Genomic DNA, 24,968 nt, shown 5'->3' on the forward strand with positions numbered 1-24,968 from the left:
ATTTCCCCACAGTTTTTTTGTGGGATCGTGTTTTGAGTCAGTGCATGTGGCACCTCTGTACTGCACGGTCGATGTTGGTTTCTTGTTTTGTTTTTAAGTTTCACAAAATAAAAGATGTGGAACTCAGAGCACGCTGCGCCTTGGTCCGTTTATTCTACAGACGATCATAACAAGAATTCACTGCATCACAATTCCAGTGGGTCAGAAGTTTACATTCACTAAGTTGACTGTGACTTTAAACAGCTTGGAAAATTCCAAGAAATTATGTAAAGGCTTTAGAAGCTTCTGATTGGCTAATTGACATAATTTGAGTCAATTGGAGGTGTACCTGTGGATGTATTGCAAGGCCTACCTTCAAACTCAGTGCCTCTTTGCTTGACATCATCGGAAAATCAAAAGAAATCAGCCAATCAGCCCCCAAAAATTGTAGACCTCCACAAGTCTGGTTCATCCTTAGGTGCAATTTCCAAAAGCCTGAAGGTACCATGTTCATCTGTAAAAACAATAGCATGCAGGTATAAACACCATGGGACCACGCAGCTGTCATACCGCTCAGGAAGGAGACGCGTTCTGTCTCCTAGAGATGAACGTACCTTCGTGCGAAAGTGCAAATCAATCCCAGAACAACAGCAAAGGACCTTGTGAAGATGCTGGAGGAAACAGGTACAAAAGTAACAATATCCACAGTAAAACGAGTCCTATATCGACATAACCTGAGAGGCCGCTCAGCAAGAAAGAAGCCACTGCTCCAAAACCGCCATAAAAATTCCAGACTACGGTTTGCAACTGCACATGGGGACAAAGATCGTACTTTTTGGAGAAATTTCTTCAGGTCTGAAAAAAATATAACTGTTTGGCCAAAATGACCATTATGTTTGGAGGAAAAAGGGGGAGGCTTGCAAGCCGAATAACACCATCCCAACCGTGAATCACGGGGGTGGCAGCATCATGTTGTGGGAGTGCTTTGCTGCAGGAGGGACTTGTTCACTTCACAAAATAGATGGCATCATGAGGTAGGAAAATTATGTGGATATATTGAAGCAACATCTCAAGACATCAGTCAGGAAGTTAAAGCTTGGTCACAAATGGGTCTTCCAAATGGACAATGACCCCAAGCATACTTCCAAAGTTGTGGCAAAATGGCTTAAGGACAACAAAGTCAAGGTATTGGAGTGGCCATCACAAAGCCCTGACCACAATCCTATAGAGAATTTGTGGGCAGAACTGAAAAAGTGTGTGCAAGCAAGGAGGCCTACAAACCTGACTCAGTTACACCAGCTCTGTCAGGAGGAATAGGCCAAAATTAACCCAACTTATTGTGGGAAGCTTGTGGAAGGCTAGCCAAAAAATTTGACCCAAGTTAAACAATTTAAATGCAATGCTACCAAATACTAATTGAATGTATGTAAACTTCTGACCCACTGGGAATATGATGAAAGACATAAAAGCTGAAATAAATCATTCTCTCTACTATTATTCTGACATTTCATATTATTAAAATAAAGTGGTGATCCTAACTGACCTAAGAAAGGGAATCTTTACTATGATTACATGTCAGTAATTGTAAAAAACAGATTTTGAATGTATTTGGCTAACGTTTATGTAAACTTCCGACTTCAACTGTACGTTCATACATCCAAAACAAAACACACACACACACACACACACACACACACACACACACACACACACACACACACACACACACACACACACACACACACACACACACACACACACACACACACACACACACACAAATGAATATTCACACCACACTCACACATAGACACATTTTCACACTTCACATGTGCTGCTGCTACTCTGTTTATTATATATCCTGATTGCCTAGTCACTTTTACCCCTGCACATTGACTCGGTACTGGTACTGCTTGCGTATACCCTCGTTCTTGTTTTTATTGTGTTGCTATTTCCTTTTTTATTGATTAACTATTTTCTTACTTTTTAACTCTGCATTGTTGGGAATGGGCTGTAAAGTCTACACATGTTGTATTCGGCACATGTGACCAATACAATTAGATGTGATTTGATCTGTGAGTCATCAATCTGTTCTGAGAGTGAGTGAGATGACTGAAAGCACAATGCCACAAGAAACATACAAGAGATGTGCATCATGGCGTCAAATCAATACCTTCACAACCAGCAGTTGTGAAGGTATGCAGACAACAGCCATACATCCAGCATCCTCTATCACTTGGTCTAGTTTGAGTGAAGACTCTGGTTTGGATACTGAACGTCTCTATTAAAACGACTGCTAAGATAGCTGTCTTACCTTGTCAAAAAGAGCCGTTAGCATTATTAGAGATGTGCCATGTCATGGTCATCCCTAAACATTGCCAGAGAACTGTTTATGATAATACAACACTTCAGCATTATTAGAGATGTGCCATGATGTCATAGTCATCCCTAAACATTGCCAGAGAACTGTTTATGATAATACAACACTTCAGCATTATTAGAGATGTGCCATGATGTCATAGTCATCCCTAAACATTGTCAGAAATCTGTTTTATGTGTTTATGATGATACAACACTTCAGCATTATTAGAGATGTGCCATGATGACATAGTCATCCATAAACATTATCAGAAAAATGTTTATGATGATACAACACTTCAGCATTATTAGAGATGTGCCATGCCATAATCATCTCTAAAAATTGCCAGAAATGTTTTTATGATGATACAGCAGTTCAGCATTATTAGAGATGTGTCATGTCGTAGTCATCCCCAAACATTCCCAGAAAACTGTTTATAATGATAAACAGTTGTGTCATGATGTCATACTCATCCCTAAACATTGCCAGAAAACTGTTTATGACGATACAACACTTCAGCATTATTAGAGATGTGCCATGATGTCATAGTCATCCCTAAACATTCCCAGAAAACTGTTTATGATGATAAACAGTTGTGTCATGATGTCATACTCATCCCTTAACATTGCCAGAAATGTTTTTATGATGATACAACAATTCAGCATTATTAGAAATGTACCATGATGTCATAGTCATCCCTAAACATTGCCAGAAATGTTTATGATGATACAACAATTCAGAATTATTAGAGATGTGCCATGTCATAGTCATCCCTAAACATTGCCAGAAAACGGTTTATGATGATAAACACTTCAGCATTAGAGATGTGCCATGATGTCATAGTCATCCCTAAACATTGCCAGAGAACTGTTTATGATGATACAACACTTCAGCATTATTAGAGATGTGCCATGATGTCATAGTCATCCCTAAACATTGCCAGAGAACTGTTTATGATGATACAACACCTCAGCATTATTAGAGATGTGCCATGATGTCATAGTCATCCCTAAACATTGCCAGAGAACTGTTTATGATGATACAACACCTCAGCATTATTAGAGATGTGCCATGATGTCATAGTCATCCCTAAACATTGCCAGAGAACTGTTTATGATGATACAACACTTCAGCATTATTAGAAATGTACCATGATGTCATAGTCATCCCTAAACATTGCCAGAAATGTTTATGATGATACAACAATTCAGAATTATTAGAGATGTGCCATGTCATAGTCATCCCTAAACATTGCCAGAAAACGGTTTATGATGATAAACACTTCAGCATTAGAGATGTGCCATGATGTCATAGTCATCCCTAAACATTGCCAGAGAACTGTTTATGATGATACAACACTTCAGCATTATTAGAGATGTGCCATGATGTCATAGTCATCCCTAAACATTGCCAGAGAACTGTTTATGATGATACAACACCTCGGCATTATTAGAGATGTGCCATGATGTCATAGTCATCCCTAAACATTGTCAGAAAACTGTTTATGATGATACAAAACCTCGGCATTATTAGAGATGTGCCATGATGTCATAGTCATCCCTAAACATTGTCAGAAATCTGTTTTATGTGTTTATGATGATACAACACTTCAGCATTATTAGAGATGTGCCATGATGACATAGTCATCCATAAACATTATCAGAAAAATGTTTATGATGATACAACACTTCAGCATTATTAGAGATGTGCCATGCCATAATCATCTCTAAAAATTGCCAGAAATGTTTTTATGATGATACAGCAGTTCAGCATTATTAGAGATGTGTCATGTCGTAGTCATCCCCAAACATTCCCAGAAAACTGTTTATAATGATAAACAGTTGTGTCATGATGTCATACTCATCCCTAAACATTGCCAGAAAACTGTTTATGACGATACAACACTTCAGCATTATTAGAGATGTGCCATGATGTCATAGTCATCCCTAAACATTCCCAGAAAACTGTTTATGATGATAAACAGTTGTGTCATGATGTCATACTCATCCCTTAACATTGCCAGAAATGTTTTTATGATGATACAACAATTCAGCATTATTAGAAATGTACCATGATGTCATAGTCATCCCTAAACATTGCCAGAAATGTTTATGATGATACAACAATTCAGAATTATTAGAGATGTGCCATGTCATAGTCATCCCTAAACATTGCCAGAAAACGGTTTATGATGATAAACACTTCAGCATTAGAGATGTGCCATGATGTCATAGTCATCCCTAAACATTGCCAGAGAACTGTTTATGATGATACAACACTTCAGCATTATTAGAGATGTGCCATGATGTCATAGTCATCCCTAAACATTGCCAGAGAACTGTTTATGATAATACAACACTTCAGCATTATTAGAGATGTGCCATGATGTCATAGTCATCCCTAAACATTGTCAGAAATCTGTTTTATGTGTTTATGATGATACAACACTTCAGTATTATTAGAGATGTGCCATGATGACATAGTCATCCATAAACATTATCAGAAAAATGTTTATGATGATACAACACTTCAGCATTATTAGAGATGTGCCATGCCATAATCATCTCTAAAAATTGCCAGAAATGTTTTTATGATGATACAGCAGTTCAGCATTATTAGAGATGTGTCATGTCGTAGTCATCCCCAAACATTCCCAGAAAACTGTTTATGATGATAAACAGTTGTGTCATGATGTCATACTCATCCCTTAACATTGCCAGAAAGGTTTTTATGATGATACAACAATTCAGCATTATTAGAAATGTACCATGATGTCATAGTCATCCCTAAACATTGCCAGAAATGTTTATGATGATACAACAATTCAGAATTATTAGAGATGTGCCATGTCATAGTCATCCCTAAACATTGCCAGAAAACGGTTTATGATGATAAACACTTCAGCATTAGAGATGTGCCATGATGTCATAGTCATCCCTAAACATTGCCAGAGAACTGTTTATGATGATACAACACTTCAGCATTATTAGAGATGTGCCATGATGTCATAGTCATCCCTAAACATTGCCAGAGAACTGTTTATGATGATACAACACCTCAGCATTATTAGAGATGTGCCATGATGTCATAGTCATCCCTAAACATTGCCAGAGAACTGTTTATGATGATACAACACCTCAGCATTATTAGAGATGTGCCATGATGTCATAGTCATCCCTAAACATTGCCAGAGAACTGTTTATGATGATACAACACTTCAGCATTATTAGAGATGTGCCATGATGTCATAGTCATCCCTAAACATTGCCAGAGAACTGTTTATGATGATACAACACCTCGGCATTATTAGAGATGTGCCATGATGTCATAGTCATCCCTAAACATTGTCAGAAAACTGTTTATGACGATACAACACTTCAGCATTATTAGAGATGTGCCATGATGTCATAGTCATCCCTAAACATTCCCAGAAAACTGTTTATGATGATAAACAGTTGTGTCATGATGTCATACTCATCCCTTAACATTGCCAGAAATGTTTTTATGATGATACAACAATTCAGCATTATTAGAAATGTACCATGATGTCATAGTCATCCCTAAACATTGCCAGAAATGTTTATGATGATACAACAATTCAGAATTATTAGAGATGTGCCATGTCATAGTCATCCCTAAACATTGCCAGAAAACGGTTTATGATGATAAACACTTCAGCATTAGAGATGTGCCATGATGTCATAGTCATCCCTAAACATTGCCAGAGAACTGTTTATGATGATACAACACTTCAGCATTATTAGAGATGTGCCATGATGTCATAGTCATCCCTAAACATTGCCAGAGAACTGTTTATGATAATACAACACTTCAGCATTATTAGAGATGTGCCATGATGTCATAGTCATCCCTAAACATTGTCAGAAATCTGTTTTATGTGTTTATGATGATACAACACTTCAGTATTATTAGAGATGTGCCATGATGACATAGTCATCCATAAACATTATCAGAAAAATGTTTATGATGATACAACACTTCAGCATTATTAGAGATGTGCCATGCCATAATCATCTCTAAAAATTGCCAGAAATGTTTTTATGATGATACAGCAGTTCAGCATTATTAGAGATGTGTCATGTCGTAGTCATCCCCAAACATTCCCAGAAAACTGTTTATGATGATAAACAGTTGTGTCATGATGTCATACTCATCCCTTAACATTGCCAGAAAGGTTTTTATGATGATACAACAATTCAGCATTATTAGAAATGTACCATGATGTCATAGTCATCCCTAAACATTGCCAGAAATGTTTATGATGATACAACAATTCAGAATTATTAGAGATGTGCCATGTCATAGTCATCCCTAAACATTGCCAGAAAACGGTTTATGATGATAAACACTTCAGCATTAGAGATGTGCCATGATGTCATAGTCATCCCTAAACATTGCCAGAGAACTGTTTATGATGATACAACACTTCAGCATTATTAGAGATGTGCCATGATGTCATAGTCATCCCTAAACATTGCCAGAGAACTGTTTATGATGATACAACACCTCAGCATTATTAGAGATGTGCCATGATGTCATAGTCATCCCTAAACATTGCCAGAGAACTGTTTATGATGATACAACACCTCAGCATTATTAGAGATGTGCCATGATGTCATAGTCATCCCTAAACATTGCCAGAGAACTGTTTATGATGATACAACACTTCAGCATTATTAGAGATGTGCCATGATGTCATAGTCATCCCTAAACATTGCCAGAGAACTGTTTATGATGATACAACACCTCGGCATTATTAGAGATGTGCCATGATGTCATAGTCATCCCTAAACATTGTCAGAAAACTGTTTATGATGATACAAAACCTCGGCATTATTAGAGATGTGCCATGATGTCATAGTCATCCCTAAACATTGTCAGAAATCTGTTTTATGTGTTTATGATGATACAACACTTCAGCATTATTAGAGATGTGCCATGATGTCATAGTCATCCATAAACATTATCAGAAAACTGTTTATGATGATACAACACTTCAGCATTATTAGAGATGTGCCATGCCATAATCATATCTAAAAATTGCCAGAAATGTTTTTATGATGATACAGCAGTTCAGCATTATTAGAGATGTGTCATGTCGTAGTCATCCCCAAACATTCCCAGAAAACTGTTTATGATGATAAACAGTTGTGTCATGATGTCATACTCATCCCTAAACATTGCCAGAAATGTTTTTATGATGATACAACAATTCAGCATTATTAGAAATGTACCATGATGTCATAGTCATCCCTAAACATTGCCAGAGAACTGTTTATGATGATACAACACTTCAGCATTATTAGAGATGTGCCATGATGTCATAGTCATCCCTAAACATTGCCAGTAATCTGTTTTATGTGTTTATGATGATACAAAACTTCAGCATTATTAGAGATGTGCCATGATGTCATAGTCATCCCTAAACATTGCCAGTAATCTGTTTTATGTGTTTATGATGATACAAAACTTCAGCATTATTAGAGATGTGCCATGATGTCATAGTCATCCCTAAACATTGCCAGAGAACTGTTTATGATGATACAACACCTCAGCATTATTAGAGATGTGCCATGTTGTCATAGTCATCCCTAAACATTGCCAGAGAACTGTTTATGATGATACAACACTTCAGCATTATTAGAGATGTGCCATGATGTCATAGTCATCCCTAAACATTGCCAGAGAACTGTTTATGATGATACAACACCTCAGCATTATTAGAGATGTGCCATGATGTCATAGTCATCCCTAAACATTGCCAGAGAACTGTTTATGATGATACAACACCTCAGCATTATTAGAGATGTGCCATGATGTCATAGTCATCCCTAAACATTGCCAGAGAACTGTTTATGATGATACAACACTTCAGCATTATTAGAGATGTGCCATGATGTCATAGTCATCCCTAAACATTGCCAGAGAACTGTTTATGATGATACAACACCTCGGCATTATTAGAGATGTGCCATGATGTCATAGTCATCCCTAAACATTGTCAGAAAACTGTTTATGATGATACAAAACCTCGGCATTATTAGAGATGTGCCATGATGTCATAGTCATCCCTAAACATTGTCAGAAATCTGTTTTATGTGTTTATGATGATACAACACTTCAGCATTATTAGAGATGTGCCATGATGTCATAGTCATCCATAAACATTATCAGAAAACTGTTTATGATGATACAACACTTCAGCATTATTAGAGCTGTGCCATGCCATAATCATATCTAAAAATTGCCAGAAATATTTTTATGATGATACAGCAGTTCAGCATTATTAGAGATGTGTCATGTCGTAGTCATCCCCAAACATTCCCAGAAAACTGTTTATGATGATAAACAGTTGTGTCATGATGTCATACTCATCCCTAAACATTGCCAGAAATGTTTTTATGATGATACAACAATTCAGCATTATTAGAAATGTACCATGATGTCATAGTTATCCCTAAACATTGCCAGAGAACTGTTTATGATGATACAACACTTCAGCATTATTAGAGATGTGCCATGATGTCATAGTCATCCCTAAACATTGCCAGTAATCTGTTTTATGTGTTTATGATGATACAAAACTTCAGCATTATTAGAGATGTGCCATGATGTCATAGTCATCCCTAAACATTGCCAGTAATCTGTTTTATGTGTTTATGATGATACAAAACTTCAGCATTATTAGAGATGTGCCATGATGTCATAGTCATCCCTACACATTGCCAGAGAACTGTTTATGATGATACAACACCTCAGCATTATTAGAGATGTGCCATGTTGTCATAGTCATCCCTAAACATTGCCAGAGAACTGTTTATGATGATACAACACCTCAGCATTATTAGAGATGTGCCATGATGTCATAGTCATCCCTAAACATTGCCAGAGAACTGTTTATGATGATACAACACCTCAGCATTATTAGAGATGTGCCATGATGTCATAGTACTCCCTAAACATTGCCAGAGAACTGTTTATGATGATACAACACCTCAGCATTATTAGAGATGTGCCATGATGTCATAGTCATCCCTAAACATTGCCAGAGAACTGTTTATGATGATACAACACTTCAGCATTATTAGAGATGTGCCATGATGTCATAGTCATCCCTAAACATTGCCAGAAAAGTGTTTATGATGAAACAACAGTTCATCATTTATCCTTAATGCCCCAGCGGGACAGGAGTTTTCTGCAAAATAGAGTCTGTTAAATGTAAAATGTGTTTGTTTATGGAGGAGAGAAGCTCACGTAGACACTTCGTGAATGGTTTATCCGTAAGGGGTTCTGTTTTGCTGGCTACGCAGTAACAAATTTAAATGAATGCGAATTGTCTAGCTGTAAAATGTGTTTTGTTAATACATCAATACGTGCCACAATAGAATGTATCTGAGTTTAATTGAATGTTGGCTTGGATGTAGGACATCCCAATGAATGGGCCTCCTAATTTTCTATGACGAAGCCAAAGAATAATATCACGAGAGGGAGAGGGAGAACGTTTTGGATAAACATACATCCTCTCAACCTCTCCCACCCTTACCTCTCCTCCTTTCCTCCATCAAACCCTTCTACCCACAATATTTCTCGTCCCCCTCCCCTACTCTCTCCTGGAGAGGTAAGTCGTACATATCCTCCATCTTGCCTTTGTTGCCATGACAATGCTTCGCAGCACCTCTGGAGGAACTGTCCACCGGGTGATGATGGATCACAAGATCACTGTACTGACAGGCAGGGAGGGAGAGAGAGGAGATAAATGGGTAGAAGAAAAGAGATGAGGGCTAAATCAAGAAAATTGGAAGAGATGGCGAGGTGTATAGAAAGAGAACGTGGGGATGTACTGTATAAAGGAAGGAAGAGTGGCAAAGAGACTGAAGTAGGGACTAAAATTGTAAAGAGAAGTTTAGCCAAACAAAAGAGGACAGTTGAGAATGGCCATTGCTGAGAACATAGCCAAGGCTGCAGCCTGATCCGAGCATAGAAACAGCAAGCTGCTATTGTTCCACTCTGAAAGAATACATGTCATGTACCCACACGCATATACACCCCCCCCACACACACACTCAAAAGTTGACTCTCACATCCCCACTTACACACGCATAATCAAACACACATTTTTGCAAATCTTAAACCAATGCTGACATAGTACATATATGATTTTGAAATCATCAATTCCATTACATCTGTGTTTGACATGAAAAGAGGAAGAGGGTTTCTGCACACACAGACAGACACACACACACACAGTTTGTTACAGACGGCCAGGACATATTTTCAAGGCCTGATGAAATATAGAACCACCCCCCAATCCTAAACACTGTAACATACACACACACACACACACACACACACGCACAAACCCATCAGCATATGCACGTGTTGTCATATGTCAATATGCATACATTCTCACACATATGGATGCATGCACACACACGCCCACACACACACACACACACACACACACACACTTTCTCCCCATAATCTTGCCATTTAATAGCTGTTTCTATCCAGTCTGCTGGCTGGGTCTGACACTTGAAACAGACCCAAGGAGTCCCTCTCTGAGCTATGTAAAAGCTCAACTCACAGGCTACACTGCTCTTTCACTCCAACGCGGTTTTTACTTCCCTTCACAGTATAATAACAATGACCAGGCCCTCTTAGTCATTCAGGCAGCATGGTCTGCTTAGTATTCATAAGACTGGGCCTTTTAAGCCTGTGTTGCATCCATAGTGATCAGTCCAGAGGCCTTTAAAAGGAGCAACGGGCCAACGGATTCATGGTTCCGTTTTAGAGTTTTGGAATTGCCCCTGTATCATATGTATGTGTCTTTTTCACACGTTGCTGTGTGTGTGAGTGTGCATCTACACATGTGTGAATGGCCATGCGTGAAAGCAGCAATTCCCTCCTTCAATATATGACAGTCAATCTCCTATCGTTCCTTGTGTATGAATGGATCGCAACATAACCTGGGCATTCATCCCGATTTAACACACAGTGGCAGCAAGGACAGAACGGAGATAGGTGTACATCAATATCACAGTGCTGGAACTACTGTAACACAGTGAGGCGCTGAACGACGCTTTGCTTTAACATGCATTAGTACAATATGTAAATGTGCTGCTTTAGCTGATACAAGCTGGCTGACTGCAGAGCAGGGGTCAAGTCCATTTCAATTCATTTCAATGTCATAGTGGGGATTCAATTCACATTGAGAAATGCACCAGATTATTTACTATTTGTTTGTTTTTCAATTTGATGTGTACGTAAAGTGCAATGCTAACTTGGTCCCAGATCTGTATGTACTTCAGCTGCAGATATATATTTGAGTGGCGTTAAGTAACCCAGCGAGAACGTAACAGCCACACCACTAATACACCTGATCTTAATGAGTGCTTGTTTCCTTTGAAATGGGGTCTGTTTGAATACACTAGCTTCGTACGCATGAAAAGACATTGCATGCTAGCTCCATCCAGATGGTGCAGTGGACTAGTTCCATGGACAGAGAACGGAAGATTATAGGTTTGAATCTCACTAGATATGATGATTCAATATTTTTTTATACCTTTATTTAACTAGGCAAGTCAGTTAAGAACAAATTCTCATTTTCAATGACAGCCAGTGGGTTGACTGCCTTGTTCAGGGGCAGAACGACAGATTTGTACCTTGTCAGCGCAGGAATTTGAACTTGCAACCTTTCGGTTACTAGCCCAACACTCTAACCACTATGCTACCCTGCCACCCTCATGCCTAAGGAAATTAAATTCCATGTGTCCTATCTGTGCTTGGAGTAAAAAAATGTTTTACCAAAAAATAACCTAGCAGTGTTATTGAAACATTCATTGAAAGTTTTAAGGAAGTTATACAAACCAAATTATAATAAGTGTACTACATTACGTATTGGACCACAAAAAAAAAAAATGTTTACATTACCATGTAGTTTACCAATAAAATGGTCTGATGGTGACGTGGACATACTCAGTATACATATCCAGAAATAAATAAATGATCTCCAATAAATTCTGATAGAAAGTTAGCAAAATAGATACGCTCTTGCTACCATGGAAAGGAAAATACATGTCTATTTGTGGAAAAATCACCTTGATTAACTCTTTAGTCATATCCCAGTTTACCTATTTGCTGATGGTCTTGCCTACACCTATCTTACAGTTATTTAAATTATATTAGAAAAAAAGTATTACATTTTATTTGGAATGGCAAGCCAGACTAAATTAAACTGGCATATTTATATAATGTATATGAATTCGGAGGGCAGAAATCATTACATATTAAAGCATTAGACCTCTCACTAAAGCTTCAGTTGCACAAAAGTTATACTTAAATCGTAACTAGTTCTCTTTCAAATTAATAAGAATGTCTCACCCCATATTCAAGAATGGCCATTTTCCCTTTATTCAGATTATAACCTCGCACTTTCAGTTAATATCTCAAATATTGCTCTTTTTAAAATAAGCCATAGAAAGTTGGTTGCAATTTCAATTTAATCCACCAGAAAAAAACAGAACAAATAATACAACAAATATTGTGGTTAAAGTCAAATATACTATTAGATTAAAAAAAATATATATATATATATTTTTTTTTTTCTTAAATAGGTATAATCTTTGTAAATGATATCATAAATAGGACTGGTGGAGTTATGTCAAACATGCAGCTAACAAAAATATATGGAAATGTCTGCTCTACCCAAAATTACAACCAACTAATTGCAGCATTACCGCAAAAATGGGAAAAGGTAGGGAACTTTACTGTCCGCCCTGCATTATATACCATAATTGGTTAAAGAAAATGGTGATAAATTAAAAAGTATACCAGTTTCATTTAAGGACAAAAAAAATTACAGCTGTGCCATATAGATTGCAAAATAGTTGGAAAGAGATTTTCAACGTACCGATTCCATGGCACATACGCGACATACTGATACGCAAAACAACACCGGATTCAAAACTTTGAATTTTTCAATATAAATTATTAAACAAAATTCTTGCAACCAATAGAATGTTATATATATGGTGGATACAACCTTCCCAGCTCTGCAGATGTTGCTGCCAAGAGACAGATTCATTAGATCATTTGTTTTGGTATTGTTCATATGTAGCTTGTTTTTGGTCACAGGTCTAGGAATCAATGAAGAATTGCAACATTTACCTGGAGCTAACTCTGCAAATAGCACTACTGGGTGATCTGAAAAGTCAATTGATCAATAATACAATAATACTTTAAGCAAACAAATATATTTTTGATTTACAATCTGTAGAAATTATGAGAATAGAAAGGTTCAGATTTTTTGTGAAACATCACAGCACAGTTGAGAAGTATATGGCAAATGTAAATCCAATATGAATGGTGTTAATAGATAGATGGGAGGGGTTGAATGGACCTGAAGGTTGGGAATAAAAACAACTAATAACTACAAGATAACTAATGTAAAACATACTGTGTCTGTAAAACGTATATAGATTCAGAACATTTGTGAAAGAAATAGATGGATAGGTTGAGGTTAAAAGAAGGACAGGAGTAAAAGCAAACAAAATATAACTATTGTAAAATAGACAGTGCAAAATGTATATAGTATGTTTAAGCTGGAAGTGGAATCTAAGCGTTACTCCAATTATTTATGTATGTATGTATGTATGTATGTATGTATGTATGTATGTATGTATGTATGTACGAACGAACGTACCTACCTACCTACCTACCTACCTACCTACCTACCTACCAGTCAAAAGTTTGGACACACCTACTCATTCAAGGGTTTTTCTTTATTTTTACTATTTTTGAAATTGTAGAATAATAGTGAAGACATCACAACTATGAACTAACACATATGGAATCATGTAGTAACCAAAAAAGTGTTAAACAAATTAAAATATTTTTTTGATTCTTCAAAGTAGCCACCTTTGATGACAGCTTTGCACACTCTTTGAATTCTCTCAACCAGCTTCAGCTGGAATGCTTTTCCAACAGTCTTGAAGGAGTTCCCACATATGCTGAGCACTTGTTGGCTGTTTTTCCTTCACTTTGTAGTCCAACTCATCCCAAACCATCTCAATTGGGTTGAGGTCGAGTGTTTGTCGAGGCCAGGTCATCTGATGCAGCACTCCATCACTCTCTTTCTTGGTCAAACAGCCCTTACACAGCCTGGAGGTGTGTTGGGTCATTGTCCTGTTGGAAAACAAAACAAAGGACAGATTTCCACTGGTTTAATGTCCATTGCTCTTGTTCCTTGGCCCAAGCAAGTCTCTTCTTCTTACTGGTGTCCTATAGTAGTGGTTTCTTTGCAGCAATTTGACCATGAAGGCCTGATTGACACAGCCTTCCTTTCCTGTGGCGGTCCTCGTGAGAGCCAGTTTCATCATAGCGCTTTAGGGACTACACTTGAAGAAACTTTCAAAGTTCTTGAAATGTTCCATATTGACTGACCTTCATGTCTTACAGTAATGATGGACTGTCATTTCTCTTTGCTTAATTAAGCTGTTCTTGCCATAATATGGACTTGGTCTTTTTCCAAAAAGGGCTATTTTCTGTATACAACCCCTACCTTGTCAGAAGCATTAAGAAAGAAAGAGATTACACAAATTAACTTTTAACAAGGTACACCTGTTAATTTAAATGCATTACAGGTGAATACCTTATGAAGCTGGTTGCGAGAATGCCAAGAGTGTGCAAAGCTGTCATCAAGGCAAAGGGTGGCTACTTCGAAGAATATCAAATTTAAAATATATTTTGATTTGTTTTGGTTACTACGTGACTCCATATGTGTTCTACAATGTAGAAAATGGAATGAGTAGATGGAATGAGTAGATGTGCAAACTTGTGTCCAGACTGGTACAGACTGGTACTTTATTATGGCGGCCGGTAGCCTAATGGTTAGAGCATTGGGCCAGTAACTGAAAGGTTTCTGTATTGAATCCCCGAGCTGACAAGGTAAAAATCTGTCGTTCTGCCCCTGAGCAAGGCAGTTAACCCACTGTTCCCCGGGCGCCGAAGACGTGGATGTTGATTAAGTCTTCGATTCAGAGGGGTTGGGTTAAATGAGGAAGACATGTTTCAGTTGAAGGCATTCAGTTGTACAACTGACTAGGTATAACTCCTTTCTCCATATATATTTGCAAAAAATACATATGGGGAATTGGAAGTGTTGCAGACAATTACATTAATCTATCTGCAATATTAAAAACGAACAAAAAAACAAAGTAAAACATTTTCAAAAAAGTTTTTAACCTTAAGGATTTTCGCCGATGCAGCAGAATGGGTAAAGAAAGAGCAGGAGATGGATGCTCTTCTATCATGTGTTCACATTGGCGGAATGTTGCATGGATGTTTGCACTGTTTCCCAAATGTTCCATTGATGTTTGCATTGTGTTTTCTTTGTGCTGGGTCGCGGGGATAGTGACAGCCTGAGGGTATGTATGCATCGGCCACACGTGAAACTTAAATCAGTTTAAGATTAAAGTGTAGGAGTGGCTTCATCTAAGATGGATGAGATGTAGGGAGGGACGCCGAGCTCAGGTACTATAGATGAAGATGCCTCAGGGATCAAATACTCATAAGGGGGTATTAATAATACCTTCTCTAGAAGGTACAGATGCAGTATGCTGCCTTACTGTTAAACCGAAAGTGCTGCTGTTGTTTGATAACTACCTTCTAGAGGTGTCAAGCTCTTCCACAGGTTGAACGCATTGTCAAACACCCTCATTACAGTTTCCTATCTCGTTAATATACCGTTTTTTTTTCTCTCCAAATGGTAAAAACATTGTCTGTTGAATTGATACAAAAAAAAAAAAGGGAGTGAGGGAGAATAGAGAGCTTATCGGTCTCTGTGTTGCTCTGGCAGTACTTGTTGTCATGGATTCCGTACCAGTTGTTTGAAACAGGTTGATGATTTTATCAGTTGATTTGATAACATCATTTTCTGTTTCACAGAAACGCTGTATTAATAGATATCGTTAGTGTGGGAGGTTTGAAATAAGATGTTAACTTTAAATGTAAATTATTATTATTGTTATTATTCATCCCTTTACTTCTTGCATGTCTTGTATTGTGTGGTATCCCTAGACAATTGACTCCCTGTGTGAATATTTCATTAGTAGAGAAGGGTCGGAGGAGAGGTAAGAGAGAGAGGTGGTGGGGGGGCAGGGGGGGGGGGGGCAGCAAGCAAACAGCACCATGCAAGGAAAAGGAGGAGGAAGGCATAGGGAAAAAAAATCTGCTTTTCAATGTGCGAGTGTTGAGCAGAGGAGCTGCTGCCTGCTGTAGATTAACACACAGAGAGACGTTCAGAAGATGCTCTCAGTGAGAGGGGAGCTGACGCTGGGCTTTCATATCATGCTCAAGCTCCTGGACTCCTTCTCTGCCGGTAATAGTTGAAATTCTGCCTGCAGAGCGCTCTGTCTTGCCGACCCGCCGAGGTTGAGCCGATTGGCCACCCAGTTGCGCTTGCTATTGTTTGGTGGTTTAATCGCTCTGTGGCTCAGTGTTCTCTCTCTCTCTCTGTGGATCGGTGGATGGGAGCAACCCTCTGCAGCTGTAGCATCAGTCAGTGAGCCTCACTAATGCAGATAGATCAATAGCTCTTGTCCTAATAGCAGGCGAGAGAGAGAGAGAAGGCGGGTGAGAGAGAGCAGAGCAGAGATCGCTGTGGCTAACGCTCAATGTAGCGCAGTGGCACTTGTAGAAAGAGGGAATGAGTGAGAAGAAGAGCGAGTAAGAGCCGGACTAGCTCTACTTTTCTCCGCAGCAGGACCCGTCGTCCATCACTCAATCCTTGCGTCCCTCCGTCCGTCCGTCCTTCCTGGGAAGTGGTTGTTTTTGCTCTGGGTGGGGTGGGGGAGGTGGGGGAGTTACAAAGTAACACTGGTCATTGATACTCTCTCTGTCTCTCTGCCGCTGCTTTGCAGGAGTGGTGCCTGCCAAGAGGAGCCCCAAGCTGGTGGTGAGTACACCACAACTCTCTTCTCCTTCATCTCCTCCCGTCTGCATTTGTTTGTGTTATTCCCCCCGTGCATGCCCACTTCCTACTGGATGGATGTGGGGGCTATTTAAAGAACAAAAGATATGGAGATAAGGAAGACAGGATTCTAATCTTTCCTTTTTCCGTCTTTCTTTCTCTCCCTACCCCCTTCCTTCCCTCCGTCTCTCCCATGCTGTCATACTTTGAGTGATTTAAGGGTAGCCTGGGTGCCCTGATTGAGTCATTGTAATGGTGGCCAGCTGGTAGGGAGGGCACAGGGTCACGGATGAGGGGAAAGAAGGATGAGGGGAGAGAACCACAGATGAGAGGAGAGAGGGATGGGAGCGATGAAAGAGGAGAGAGGGGCTGTCTTATAGCAGTGGCTCATGTGAGCTCACAGAAACTAGTTGAAATGCACAGAGCCAAGGCTGAGGGGAAAAGAGATGAGCAATACAAAAGGTATCGATAGAGTGAAGAGGAGAGATGAACAAATGATGATGGAATAAGGGAGAGAACTGAAGGGAATGTTGGAGCCATTCTATGGGACTGACTCACATGCTTGATCCCACAGCTACAATAGACAGAGAGGAAGAGAGACAGACTAGCTACCTCAGAACTGGAGCGGTGGGATGGTCTCTCCAGGGACAATCACTTTATTCTGAGGTTCAAAGAGCCATCCCCTCCTCATCTTTACGACTCATCTTAACCTGATGAGAAATCAATACTGGCTATTAGGAGACTCCATCACCGCTGTAAATGACACACCCATAGCATCCCCTGGAGCCTCGTCCAGAGGGTAAAGTTGCCACCCAAAAACTGATCTGAGGTCAGTTTTGTGTTCTGCCCACCTATGCTCCTGAGACCGAGCAATTCATTTTTGTCCATTCGTTTTTTGGTCCGTATCTCTAAGGCCATACATGCCAGTGTGTTAGGATGTCCTGTTGTACCTTTGAGCGGACATTTTGGTATTTTCAATGATATCATATGTGTGGGGGTGTTACCTTGTTATTTCTTTCTTTCTGGTTCTTAAAAATGTCCGCCATCACCATTAGTACATTTTGTGGTAAGTGTGTGTAATTGTGTAATTTATCATTTTTTGTGAGTTTGATATTCAAAATGTTTCTAATAGATACATTTCTCACATTTGCCAAACAAAAGACCTGGAGAATTATAAACATTTCCCTCAATGTTGCACTAATACAATTCCACGAAATACACATGTGGAGCAGCAGATTGGCCCAAAAAATGTAATAGTTCATTATCCAAACTGGTTGTCAGATGGAAGCCTATAACCTAGAGTATTTACTTCACACAAAGTTGTCATAAATTCAAAGCACATACGTAATAGACACTGACAGCCTGCACAGGAGACCTGAATGCAGTTTAGAACTCTCATCAGAACTGAAAATTCGATCCCGGTCTGTCCCAATCCCAGTGGGCTGAACCCCGTACCCAGGCCTGGTCCGACATCACAGAAATGAAATTAGCCCGAACCCGAAAAAAAGCCAGATTTCTAGAAACGGTAGTATGTTGATTTAAACCGGTGTTGAGAATAACAAGGTGAAGGCGGGGCAGCAGCGAAGTGAGGATATGAAGAAACAGCCATTGGACCTAGGAAAAGCACATGGAGGAAAACTCACCTTAGTTATGATCAACTGAATGACGAAAATATTGGAATAAAGTAGGCTAATGCAATTGAATGCATGTATCAAATTCTTGCTTATACTGAAACTCCCAAAGTCAAATACAACCATTACAGTATACGGATTTCATGAAATCGTCGTGTGGTCACCTAGATGATCATTTTAGCACTGTTTTGATCGCGCTGCTTTGAGCCAAGCGTGGGATGACTCGTCTAGATAAATCACTGAATCTTCGTTTGGATATTTGGTAACAATCAGGCTAGGAAATGTTAGCTAAGTTGAGGTGAATGCTAATGATCATCTTTATTCTTGTTTGCTCATATATTAGCTGATCAGAACATTTTGCTAGCACATTATACAAGTGGATTTTTCTCATCAATCACATAGCAGCCTGGCCTACTCCCGACCAAAAGCATGTGACTTAGTGATAATCAATCAATGTGATTTTGTTTCACAGAATCTCTGTCTGTATATTTGGTAATTTGATCTATGGCTGGACAAGTGGAAGTGGTAGCTCATTCATTAATTTGCTCATCTATCACCGATTAGAAACATTTATCATGCAATAATGTAGCCGAAATCAAGTGTACTGTGTATTGACTCACATAGTGTAGCCTTACTGTATATTACCTTATGTTGAGCCTCGGCTATTTTCCTGCATTCCCAGTCCCACTGAAACCCAAAATCGTGACTCCTGTCTTGTGTGGAAATTCCTAACTTTATTCTGTAATCCAAAGGTTGCATTATCAAAGCACGTCTCACCTATGCATATCAAAATACCGTTAGAACATTTCCCCCCGCTTCTCTGCACTGTCTCATTTTGTAGAAGGGCGCCGGAGGGGATGGCTGACGTTTTTACGTGCTCCTAACCAACGGCTATTTTGTTAGTTTTTTAGCATTGTTTGTAACTTATTTTTTAAACTTATTTTGTACATAATGTTGCTGCTACCGTCTCTTCTGATCTAAAATAACTTCTGGACAGCGATTGCTCACTTTGAACTGGAAGAATAGTCATGAATTCCCCCGGAACTGCGGCTCATTCCGTTCACCAGCTCCGGAGGTCTACGTCACCGGCCTTCTAGGAGTCACTGAACTGGTTCATCACCACCAACCCCAAACTGTCTTGTCTCATTACGCACACCTGATCCCCCCCCCCCCCCCCGCGCCTGTCTTCTATCATTATACAACGTGACAAGAATAATCTTTCCTTAACGAGTCTGACGGGAAGGTCATAAGCAAACAAGAAAATTCTCATCCAGAAGTGACGCTCCTAGTGGCCGGGGACTTTAATGCAGGCAAATTAAAATCCATATTACCTAATTTCTACCAGCATGTCAAATATGCAACCAACTCTAGACCACCTTTACTCCACACACAGATATGCATACAAAGCTCTCCCCGCCCTCCATTTGGCAAATCTGACCATAATTCTATCCTCCTGATTTCTGCTTACAAGCTAAAATTAAAGCAGGAATTACCAGTGACTCGCTCAATACGGAGAGGTCAGAAGATGCGGATGCTACGCTACAGGACTGTTTTTCAAACACAGACTGGAATTTGTTCCAGGATTCATCTAATGGCATTGAGGAGAATATCACCTCAGTCAACGGCTTCATCAATAAGTGCATTGATGATGTCGTCCCAACAGTGACCGTACATACATATCCCAACCAAAAGTCATGGATTACAGGCAACATCCGCATCGAGCTAATGACTAGAGCTGCCGCTTTCAAAGATCGTGACACTAATCCGGACGATTATAAGAAATCCCGCTATGCTCTCAGACGAACCATCAAAAAGGCAAAGCGTCAATACAGGATTAAGATTGAATCCTACTACACTGGCTCTGACGCTCGTCAGATGTGGCAGGGCTTGAAAACTATTACAGACTACAAAGGGAAACCCAACCACGAGCTGCCCAGTGACGCGAGCCTGCCAGACAAGCTAAATGCCTTTTATGCTTGCTTCGAGGCAAGCAACACTGAAGCATGCATGAGAGCACCAGCTGTTCTGGACGACTGTGTGATAACTCTCTCGGTAGCCGATGTGAGCAAGACCTTTAAACAGGTCAACATTCATAAAGCTGCGGGGCCAGATGGATTACCAGGATGTGTACTCAAATCATTCGCGAACCAACTGGCAAGTCTCTTCACTGACATTTTCAACTTATCCCTGACCGAGTCTGTAATACCTACATGTTTAAAGCAGACCAACCATAGTTCCTGTGCCCAAGGAAGCAAAAGTAACCTGCCTAAATGATTACCGCCCCGTAGCACACGTCGGTAGCAATGAAGAGCTTTGAAAGGCTGGTCATGGCTCACATCAACAGCATCCTCCTGGATACCCTAGACCCGCCCCAACAGATCCACAAATAATGCAATATTGATTACACTCCACACTGCCCTTTCCTACTTGGACAAAAGGAACACCTATGTGACAACACAACAGCCTGATCACCGACAACAATGAGACAGCCTATAGGAAGGAGGTTAGAGACCCGGCAGTGTGGTGCCAGGGCAAAAATCTCTCTCTCAATGTGAGCAAGACAAAGGAGCTGATCGTGGACTACAGGAAAAGGCGGGCCCATTAACATCGACAGGGCTGTAGTGGAGCGGATCGACAGTTAAGTTCCTTGGTGTCCACATCACCAACAAACTATAATGTTCCAAACACACCAAGACAGTGGTGAAGAAGGCATGGCAACACCTTTTCCCCCTCAAGAGACTGAAAAGATTTGGCATGGGTCCCCAGATCCTCAAAAAGTTCTACAGCTGCACCATCGAGAGCATCTTGACCGGTTGTGTCACCACCTGGAATGGTAACTGCTCAGGATCTGACCGTAAGGCGCTACAGAGTGTACTGTGTGTGGCCCAGTACATCACTGGGGCCAAGCTTCCTGCCAGTACCTATATAGTAGGACCTATATAGTAGACTGTGTCAGAGGAAAGCCCAGTGATGAAAGACTCAAGTCATAGACTGTTTCTCTGCTACCGCACGGCAAGCGGTACCGGTGTGCCAAGTGTAGGACCAAAACGCCCCTTAACAGCTTCTACCCCCAAGCTGAACAATTAATCAAAACTATTTACAAATTACCTCGACTAACCTCTGCCCCCTCACATTAACTCTGTACCGGTACCCCATGTATATAGACTCGTTATTGTTATTTTATTTGTAATTATTTTGTACTTTAGTTTATTTAGTAAATATTTTCTTAACTCTTTCTTAAACTGCACTGTTAAAACCTCTCTGGGATAGGCGGGACGCTTGCGTCCCACTTGGCCAATAAGCCAGGAAAATGTAGAGCGCCAAATTCAAAAACAAACTTTCTTTAAATCACACATGTAAGATATCAAATTAAAGCTACACTCGTTGTGAATCCAGCCAACAAGTCAGATTTCAAAAAGGCTTTTCGGCGAAAGCATAAGATGCTATTATCTGATGATAGCACAACAGTAAACAAAGAGATTGTAGCATATTTCAACTCTGCAGGCGCAACACAAAACGCAGAAATAAAATATAAATCACGCCTTACCTTTGACGAATTTCTTTTTTTGGCACTCCAATATGTCCCATAAACATCACAAATGGTCCTTTTGTTCAATTAATTCCGTCCATATATGTCCAAAATGTCAATTTATTTGGCGCGTTAAATCCAGAAAAAAACAGCTTCCAATTTGCGCAACGTCACTACAAAATATCTCAAAAATTACCTCTAAACTTTGCCAAAACATTTCAAACTACTTTTGTAATACAACTGAAGGTATTTGTAAACGTTAATAATCGATCAAATTGAAGACGGGTCTATCTGTTTTCAATACAGGAGGACAAAAAACTAACGATACTTTTCTAGTCTTGCGCAACTCTCAAACACATAACGTTACACTGATTCCAGATGGCCGTTCTTCTTCATTGCACAAAGGAATAACCTCAACCTATTTCCAAAGACTGGTGACATCCAGTGGAAGCGGTAGGAACTGCAAACAGGTTGATTAGAAATCTAGTATCCCAATAATTGAACAGACGGTGACCTGAAAAAAAAAAATTCTGAATGGTTAATCCTCGGGGTTTTGCCTGCTACATAAGTTCTGTGATACTCACAGACATGATTCAAACAGTTTTAGAAACTTCAGAGTGTTTTCTATCCAAATCTACTAATAATATGCATATCTTATATTCTGGGGATGAGTAGAAGGAAGTTGAAATTGGGCACGCTATTTATCTGTATAATCATCAACTCGATTTAGCCAAGTATTCTGTCATTCGTCATTGGAGGTTGTCTAGCAAGCTTAACAACTTTGGTCATTAGACTTTTTTTTGACTGCCTTACAACGTTTGTATGATTCGACAATGCTGACCTACTCGGGGTGTGCTCTGTGTGTCTTGAGCGTGCTCTGTGTCGGAGTGGCATATCAAGATGCTGATTTAACAACATGATCATTACACAGGTACACCTTGTGCTGGAGACAATAAAAGGCCACTGTAAAATGAGCAGTTTTGTCACACAACATAATGCCACAGAAGTCTCAAGTTTTAAGGGAATGTGCAATTGGCATGCTGACTTCAGTAATGTCCCTCGGAGCTGTTGCCAGAGAATTGAACATTACTTTCTCTACCATAAGCCGTTTCCAACGGACTTTTCGAGAATTTTGCAGTACTGTACGTCCAACCGGCCTCCCAACTGCAGACCACGTGTATGGCGTCGTGTGGGCAAGGGGTTTGCTGATGTCACGTTGTGAATAGAGTTCCCCATGGTGGGGTTATGGTATGGGCAGGCAACGAACACAATTGCATTTTATTGATGACAATTTGAATGCACAGAAATACTTTGACGAGATCCTGAGGACCATTGTGAGGCCCAGTTTTTTTTAAAGTGATCTGTGACCAACAGATGCATATTTGTATTCCCAGTCATGTGAAATCCATTGATTAAGGCCACATTTATTTATTTAAATTGACTGATTTCCTCATATGAACTGTAACTCAGTAAAACCTTTGAAATTGTTGCATGTAGCATTTATATTTTTGTTCAGTTTAGACTGTAAATATCCATTTCATTTGCTGTGAAATGTATAAATAGTGGCACAGCCAAAACGTCACCACAATCTTATTTTGGGGAACCCTGAGTGACCAAACTTGGTGTTAAATGCATTGAATTGGCATTTCCAATTTTTGCGTATTTCCCGAGGACTCTCGGGATAAATATGAATTATTCCTGGCATTAAAACTTAGTAGATTTCTGGGAAAATATATGAATCCCTATTTCCTTCTACCAAGTGTGTTTTTATTATGACGATTCATCAACCCTTAGGTCTTCATAGGGTGCCTATAGGGCAACTTTAAGGGCAACTTCTACCCAGAGCCACCCATAAAGTATGTACTGTATACTACAGGAATACATGTATACTACAGAAGGGATAATACTTTACATACGTACTTCCTGTTAACAGGAAGCAGGAATATTCGGGATTAGAGATTAACAGGGATATGGCATCAGTCATAGCAGGGGCGTCGCCGATTTTGAGGTGGGGGAGGGGCGGGGCGCTGTAGGGGTCACGAGGGACCAATGGTGACCCTGGTTGGCTGTCACTGTTGATTAGTTTTTCTCAGAGGAAAGCAGGCTTTTCCCCCTCTGTGTTATATCATTGAAATGTCAGGCTGCATGCAACTCTGTGTCAGCCTCGAAGAGCTGTTCTGCCTCTGGTGCTGGGCTTTAAATATGTGTTCAGAGTACACTGCCATATGTGAGAGGGACCCAACTGTCTTGGTGTATTTGCAACTCTCTCTTGATCAAAATGAAGTGTTGGCTTGTAAGTGTGTTTTTGTTTCTACTAACAAGATTATTTTGAAATGTGTTCACTTTTCTTTTCATGATTTTGTGTTCGTTTTAATATTTGATTAACCATAAGAAAAATCATTGAACCGTAAAACGTCATAATTGAAATAGACACAACTTGATGACATGATTTCCTTGAACTAATCCACAGTCCATTTTGAT

At 39.6% G+C, this 24,968-nt stretch overlaps 1 protein-coding gene across 7 annotated transcripts in view; it reads left to right on the forward strand.

The window, feature by feature from the left end:
* The window catches only part of LOC139556921 (membrane-associated guanylate kinase, WW and PDZ domain-containing protein 1-like), a 132,523-nt gene that overhangs the window by 80,071 nt on the left and 27,484 nt on the right, over positions 1–24,968 (forward strand). For all 7 annotated transcript variants that reach the window (XM_071371070.1, XM_071371063.1, XM_071371066.1 and 4 more), the window contains exon 12: positions 17,278–17,312. In XM_071371070.1, the coding sequence (XP_071227171.1) occupies positions 17,278–17,312 (35 nt within the window). The remainder of the gene's footprint in view (positions 1–17,277; positions 17,313–24,968) is intronic.

This window comes from Salvelinus alpinus, chromosome 28 (genome assembly GCF_045679555.1).
Source record: "Salvelinus alpinus chromosome 28, SLU_Salpinus.1, whole genome shotgun sequence".
Taxonomy (NCBI): Eukaryota; Metazoa; Chordata; class Actinopteri; order Salmoniformes; family Salmonidae; genus Salvelinus; species Salvelinus alpinus.